Here is a 7,459-nt window from a genome sequence, read left to right as displayed (position 1 = left end):
GTCTGGTATTCGGGGAATGCACGAGTGGCCACCCTAGCTCCTTCCCAGCCTGGGGCTAGCTGCCTCCTCTGCTCCCACCCCCGCCAGGTCTCAGTACCTCGCCCTCTGCCCCCCAAGCTGTCTCTTTGTGACAGGTTTGTACAGCGCCCAGCACAGAGGCCGCGCCTCTTCACATCACTGTGGCACAAACAATGCTACGGGGCACTCCCCTTGCTATACAATCACCGCCGCTATGGCAGCTGGTGCGGCGCATGCGTAGAACCCGGCGTTGCTCGCTCCCCATAAGGGCAGCCGCAGCTCCGACTGGCGACGGCGGGTTCTCTTACTAGGCATGCGCACTGGTGCCCTTGCCGTCGCCGCGCCGGCGCATGCGTAAAGCTCAGGCCGGCTCTGCTGTGAATGGGACCCTGAGATCACTGACCGCGCACGCGCGGCCTCCTTCGTCTGGTCCGGCCTGCTCAGGCGCTTCGCTCCATCACTGCGCGCGCGCCGTCCGGCCGCCATCAGCCTCCGTCGGGGTGAATGCGCCTGCGCGACGGCCCGGCAGTGGCACCGGCCGAGATCCAGCCCTTCTCCCCTGCCACGTACGTACGGGCGGCGGCGGCATCGGGATCGGGATCGGGATCGGGCCGGAGCCGCGGCTACCACGCGCGCGCTACCGCACACGGAGGAGAAGCCGGAGTAAGCGGGCGGGGAGCGGGGCCTCGTCGCATGCATCGCCGGGGCTGAATGGGGGGCGGGGACGCGCCAGGGGACCTGACGCGGGCCCCGCCCCCCTTTCCTGGCCCGGCCCGGCCTCCCCCGTGGGGTCTGGGACGCGGGGAGGCCCCTGTAAGGTATTCCCCCCCCCCCCCCAGCTCTCCGGGGATGAACTCGGCCCCTCCCCCGCCAGGGCAGGGGGTGTTACCGCCCTGTCGTCCCCCCCCCCAGGCGCCCCCACCCGCCCCGGGCCAGGGGAGCCTCCCAGCACAGCCCGCAGTAGGGCTCCGGGGCGAATGGCCTTGGCTGCTGCTCCTGGGATCAGGCCCGCTGGCTGGGGGAGGGGAAAGAGGAGCCAGCTGCTGGCCCCCCCCGCCCCCCAAATCTCTCTGAAGTTCACGTGCATCTGGTCAGTTTGACTTTTCCAGAGCCCGGGGAGCCGCTGTGGGCCTGGCCCCGTTCTTAGGGCCTGTCTACACGGGAGTTGCGTGCTGTGTTCGTGTCTGGCCTGATTCGCTACTTCACGCTCCTTCAGAATCAGGCCCTCTTAGGCCAGTCTACACTTAAAGATTAGAGCGACCCAGGTGCCTCACTCAGGGTTGCAACACATTTTGCACCCTGCATGGGGTGGTTACGGTCACCCCCAACCGCTGGTGTAGATGCTGTGTCTCTCATAAAGGTGGAGTCACTATATCCCCAGAAAAATTCCTTCCGTTGATGTAGGAAGCATCTATGCTATGGTGTGTTAGGGCTTGGCTACACTTACATTTTATAGCGCTCTAACTTGCTGGCTCAGGGATGTGAAAAATCACCTCCCTGAGCGGAGCAAGTCAGAGCGCTTTAAAGCGCTAGTGTGAACAGCCTCCCAAGTGCTGGGAGCTAATCCCCTTGTGGAGGTGGATTACCAGGAGTGCTGACAGAGACACACTGCCGCATTCGCAATTCAAACCGCTGTTGCGGGAGCACTCCTGTGACAGCGCTTTGAAGTTTCCAGTGTAGCCATGCTCTTAGTGCCACTGTACTGTAGACATACTCTTACTCCATAATATGAATGTCCATACGTGTAGTTAATAGGGAATAACTAATCTGCTCTGCTTTTACCTCTCACCCCTCCTTGTTCTGGTTTAAATTTCACAAACAATGTAGACAATCCCATATTCATTTTGCTCTTCTGTTGCCTCACTTATCTTTTTAGTTCAGTGATAAAAGTCTCTCTGACAAGGAGTGTTTTGTCTTTTAATGCTTTGTTTAGCAGGGCTTAATGTTTCCCTGCTCCTAGCTCTGCTTCTGCTATATGAACCTGCAGGCAAATCAGAGGATTATGATATCGGTTTGCTATAGAAATGATTGTGAGGTCACAAATTTAGTATGGATTTAATTACCAGATGCAAATGGGAGATGGGCTATGAAGGAGGGAGAATTCTTAGTCATTAACAAATATGGTAAGAAATTATGGAGAAATATCAAGAAATTTTTGGTGAAAAATTACCTTATCAAATGTGATGATTTTATCATCTTATTTAGAATGTTTGAATTTTTAAGACAAAGTAGAGAGAGTTTATCACTATCTGAAGCATATCAGCATTCCTTAAGGAAATCTGACATTTAGCTACGTCATAGACACACAGAAAGAAAATACAGTGTGAATGCTGTACATATCAACAGTAAAACAGCTTGCATCATCTTCTATAACAATTAAACAGATCCAATCATCAGGATTTTTCTTTTAAATCCTATATAATTACCTCATGCAGGGTGGAGAACAGTTGGACAACCAACTGCAGTTAGAAGCTTCTTCTTGTTCTCTTTTTTTGTTAAAAGAAAAGGTGTACTTGTGGCACCTTAGAGACTAACAGATTTATTTGAGCATAAGCTTTCGTGAGCTACAGCTTCACTGGATGAAGTGAATTTCCATGAGTAATCTTAGCAAATAAGCTAAAGTGCTTATGTAAGCATGTTACTGTAGTTGATTTTCCCTAAGAATGTATGCAGTGGTACACTCCATGTATCTGGAGGCCACTTTTAGCTCTGGGATTCCAGGCTATAGAGTTGATTCTTATGGTTGCTAGTAAGGTTAAAGTGTGATTCTCATGCCAGAGCACACTACGTACATACACATGCACATATATAACTTAAAAAAAAGTTAGTTTGAAATAAAATTTGTAATTTTATAGTCCTTGTCTCCACTTCCTGGTTGGGAACAAGAGCTGTTGGTGCTGCTCTGATATAATGAAGGAACGTTTTCAGAGCAGCGTGAGGGTTAGACAACTGGAGACCCTACTAAAAACTGAGTGCAATGTGTGGAGTGACACTGCCCTGCCCCCACCCCTTTTCTCTATATACAAAGAAGCCAGCATTGACTGACTAGAGGGGGCTGGGATCTCTAGTCCCTCTGTCTTCTTGTGAGTCTAGATGGAGACAGCCAGAGAGGCGAGAGTTGGGGCTGCTGACAGTTGTCGTCAGCTTCAGTTAGGGGAGTGAACAAAATGTCCTTGAACTGGTTCATGTTTCGTTACCCTTTCCTTGTCTCTGTAGCAGGAGTCATTCACCTTTCACCTTTCTCTAGCAGTAACACCATGGAGCTTTCGCTAGCTTCATTCTACCCCTGTAACAGTTGCTTGTCTGTAGAAAGGGAGTTGTAAATCTGTCACTTAGGGAAAGAGCCCATGAGCAGGGCTAGCTGCAGTAACCTACCAAAAGGGAATGAAGGTCTCCTGGTAGTGGGGCAGGAAGGCATTCCTCTCTTGCCCACCTTTCCCTTATCTCTCTTTTCTAAAGAGCCATCTTCCTTTCAGTGGCTGTGGCTCTCTGGCCACGATTGCCACTATACTTCCTTTTGTCCAGTTTAGCTCTTTTTCCTGTGGAAAAGTGACATTAGCACTTCTCTGCTCCAAAGAATCCCTGTCCTCATGCTGTCCTGAGGACTTTCATTTAATGTCAGAGGAGCTCCACCCTTTAATCAGGAAGTTGAGGCCTGGGCTATAATATTGCAAATTCAATCTAAAATTTAAACTTAATTTTTTAAAATCTATTTTTGGATGTTGAGAAGATGGAGGTTACTAGAACAGATGTTTAAACAACGTATGTGTATTTTGGGTGATGACCCCTTTTATCATGTCTGTTTTGAAAGTGTTAGACAGAAAAGTCTAGACTGTTAGCAATTGTCAAGCAAAATTATGAAAGCTGGTATATTATGGGTGAAATACAATCTTCACTGTTACTCAGACTTTAAATATCAAATTGTTAAAGTAAATTCTTTCTGTTTCTTCCCTGTAACATGCCAAGTTGGATGATGTGGAAAGCACGTAGCTGCAGTGAAGGCTCACAATAAGTTAACGCTTCTTGGTTTTCTGATGCAGATTCCATGCCCTATCTATAGTCTATCACTGATCAGCATCGCTTCTGGTAGTGCATGGCGGGACCTCTGAACACCAGCTGGAAGTGAAGCAGGGAACCTGAAAAACAGTCTAGCAAATCTGTAAGACAAGGTAATTACTGTTAGATATTGGTGGCAAGCAAGTAAAGGAAGATCTAGAGATGATATGAATGTCATAAAAACAGTTTTCATAACACTTCTTTCCAATAAGTCATCACATCTCACAAGTCCTGGAGTGTAAATTCCCCTGTCCAAAAAGCATGAACAATGCCATAGCCGTGGTACAAGCTTCAGTATGTTGCTCAGCGAATGTGTCTGAAGGGCACTCTGAGTGCAGTGAAGAGGGCTGTATAATACAGTAGCACGCTCTCTCTGCCTGTCTAATTCCCATCCCCTTTTCTGAACTACCAGAAAAAGTGACCTTTGTAAGATAGCTGCTTGTTTGCTTTTTTTTTTTTTTGAAAGCCGCCATATAGTAAGCACATCAGTCAGAACAATATTATTGCCTTTTGTATAGGAAAACCTGTTAGATTCAGATGAAATCACAAAAGAACAGAAGTCCTGAGTTAAGGCCTTAGTACTCCCACTTGTGTTGTAGCATCACAGTATAGTTTGGTTTCTTGTTAGATGTCAAAACACTGGGCTAAATATGTGGAGAAGCATCAAGGTTAACGTACTTAAGGCCTTATTAGAAAAACTTTTCTCTTATTATGTAAAGTGAAAGAGACGTTCTTCATGTTGAAAACTTTTAAAATTGATCAACTTCAGCAAGTTTCTAATAAACACGCTTTAAACAGTATGTTCTTAAGAAGAAAAAAAAAAGTGTTTATCTAGTCTTCTGCATGTGCCTATAAGGATTTTTTCAAAGGAAATTGGGAAGAATCAAGAATACCCAAGCCATGGCCCCTCCCTTTCTTCAGTACACCTTCCTGTCTGCCTACCTCTTTGGCAGCAGGGGTTTTGAATTGTAAGACTTCCTAACTTCTGAACTCTCTCAGGTCTCTTCTGAAGGTATCAGGATAATGAAGAAATCCCTCTTATTTCCTCCCACTCCGGAGCCTGGTGTTCCCTGACATTATGCCAGGATCTGGAGAGAGAAGAACGGTGTTCCCCAGGCTCTTTTCCCAGGCTTCCTTTGCATGCCTATCCTGAGAAACATTTTTCTGCACAGTGGTATAATGAAATATTTTTGGCAAACAAAACCTTTCCTACTCTATACTACTTTTGCGTTAACATTTCTTGCTGAGGATTTCTGATTGATGTTTTTCTGAAATTTGGTGTTTCAGGCAAAGTAGTAATTTTCAAGCTGTATATTTTTATTGAAATAAAAATTAACTCAAACGTTAAAGTCCAAACTTTCATTGAAGTTACAACTACTGATTTAGACACTGCTCTCCTAATATAGGAATAGTTATAAGCTTCATAACAACATAAGAAAGCTTTCTACCTTCATTTAACTTCTCAACGAATTTGGGAATTTAAAAAAGGCTGAAAACAAAGCTGAAATTTAAAAATAACTTAAATAGGTTATTTTTTGCTTATTTTAAAAAAACCCATTGTGAAAAATGGGTTTGATGTAGTTTTCTCTCTTTATTGGTTGCATCCTAAAACATGACACATGCATTAGTAATCAGATGTACTGGTTTTGCAGGAAAGCTTAAGTGTGATCTAGCCACTTACAATGAAACCAGTTTTTAGATGGCACATTTCCTCTTTTTCGCTTGCATCCAGAGTGACACACATCCCAATTTGATCCTCCTTCCAAACTCTCCTTCTGCCAAATCTCCTCCACTCTCCAAAACAATAACAAGCATTATTGCTTTGCATTTTATCTACATTACTTGTGGCTGTGAGATATCATATTTGTGGGTCCCATAGAAATAGCTATAGAGATGATCATACATGCCTTTTTTATTTATCAAGGCAAAGTGCTTTTGCAGTGTTCCTAGTCTCCATGAAATGCACGTATCTCTCAAATACAAACCCTGAATTATTTTACATGTAAATATATCTACTTGAAGGCACACATCATAACATGGTAAAAGCTACATTTTGAACAAAAATAATTTTTTCCCCGTAGCTTTGTGGGCAGTAAAAAGCCTATATTTCATCTCAGAACTTTAAAATTTGGCTTAAAACACAGAGCAAAGATTGTTTTTAAATATCTCATTTTGTAAATCTCCATTTTGCACTTGAACAGTTGTGAAATGGCTAATAAATTAACAATTGAGAGAACATAGTTTTGCATAGATGTACCCAAGAAAGCTGCTCTAGAGCATATTTTCACAATAATGTTTCTGAAATCCAGAAAGTTACAGAACTGTGTATTGTATAGGACTGTGGAGGTTGTGAAACAAATAATCTTCTAAAAGATGTTGTGTAAATGTTTTTTGTTAACAGGTCTATAGGACATCTGGAGTCCACCATGAACGGACAGCTGGATTTAAGTGGGAAGCTGATTATTAAAGCTCAGCTGGGGGAGGATATTAGGAGAATTCCTATTCATAATGAGGACATCACCTATGATGAGCTAGTGCTGATGATGCAGAGAGTTTTCAGAGGAAAACTTCTGAGCAATGATGAAGTCACAATAAAGTATAAAGATGAAGGTATGGTTTTCTTGGTATTGATTAGATACAGTTTATGTGAGACTGCAAACTGTCATAAAACTCACCTTTTGAAAATTACTTCTGGATATTCCCGTTCTTGGGATATATAAACTATTTATATTATGAGATTATGCCAGTCTATAAAAGCTGTTTCTGTTGAGACTGTACTACACATCTCCTCATGTATTTGACAGATTAGAGGGAGGTTACAAAAAGATTCATGGCTCCAACCTCCTGTAGTCTCTCCTTTGTCACAGTAAGGTGTTGACATTAGCATAGTATCTGTGGTCTGATACTTTTTCCTGTTATCACACAGCTGCGGATAATTAGAGAGGTAATCAACCTTAACTCAGTCTGGTCTTTTGTGTAGGGATCATTTTTGATTTCTCTGTGGCAGCTGCCTTTTGTTGGAAGAAAACCTTATGGCCTTTCAAAAACAGTTTCAACAGTTTTGAAAATGGCATCTTCTACCTTGGTCACCATGCAAACACCTTTTATATATTAGAATTCTGGAGAATTAGCTAAACATGAATTCCCCACAGGAAGAGGGGCCACGTCCTATAAAACATAAGGAAATCCTCTTGACAATTCCAGAGGAAAAACTTAAGAGGAATTCATTTCTTCCTAAGTACTTCCTCATCAGCAGTGATTGAACCATTGAACATGGTGGTTGGACTCCATGGGAAAAGAGGTTACACAATTACAGTATATCTTAATGTATCCACAGAAAAATCTCATAGATTGATGCTCAACAAATATAGCCTCAAAAATGAAT

At 43.9% G+C, this 7,459-nt stretch overlaps 1 protein-coding gene across 11 annotated transcripts in view; it reads left to right on the top strand.

Annotated features, from left to right (window-relative positions):
* Positions 1–448: 448 nt before the first annotated feature.
* TFG (trafficking from ER to golgi regulator) overlaps positions 449–7,459 on the top strand; it is a 34,133-nt gene continuing 27,122 nt past the window's right edge. For 4 of the 11 annotated variants that reach the window (XM_077821585.1, XM_077821568.1, XM_077821576.1 and 1 more), the window contains exons 1-3: positions 518–681; positions 4,059–4,187; positions 6,476–6,684. In XM_077821585.1, coding sequence (XP_077677711.1) covers positions 6,501–6,684 — 184 coding nt within the window. In that variant the 5' untranslated portion in view covers positions 518–681; positions 4,059–4,187; positions 6,476–6,500. Of the gene's footprint in view, positions 682–767; positions 837–1,359; positions 1,379–2,122; positions 2,142–4,058; positions 4,188–6,475; positions 6,685–7,459 lie in introns of those variants that run through there. The other 7 variants (XM_077821550.1, XM_077821501.1, XM_077821515.1 and 4 more) reach the window with 6 other exon arrangements.

The sequence above is a fragment of the Eretmochelys imbricata genome, chromosome 1 (genome assembly GCF_965152235.1).
Source record: "Eretmochelys imbricata isolate rEreImb1 chromosome 1, rEreImb1.hap1, whole genome shotgun sequence".
Lineage (NCBI taxonomy): Eukaryota > Metazoa > Chordata > Testudines > Cheloniidae > Eretmochelys > Eretmochelys imbricata.
Note: the sequence above shows the minus strand (reverse complement) of the source record. Positions and strands in the feature narration are given on the sequence as shown.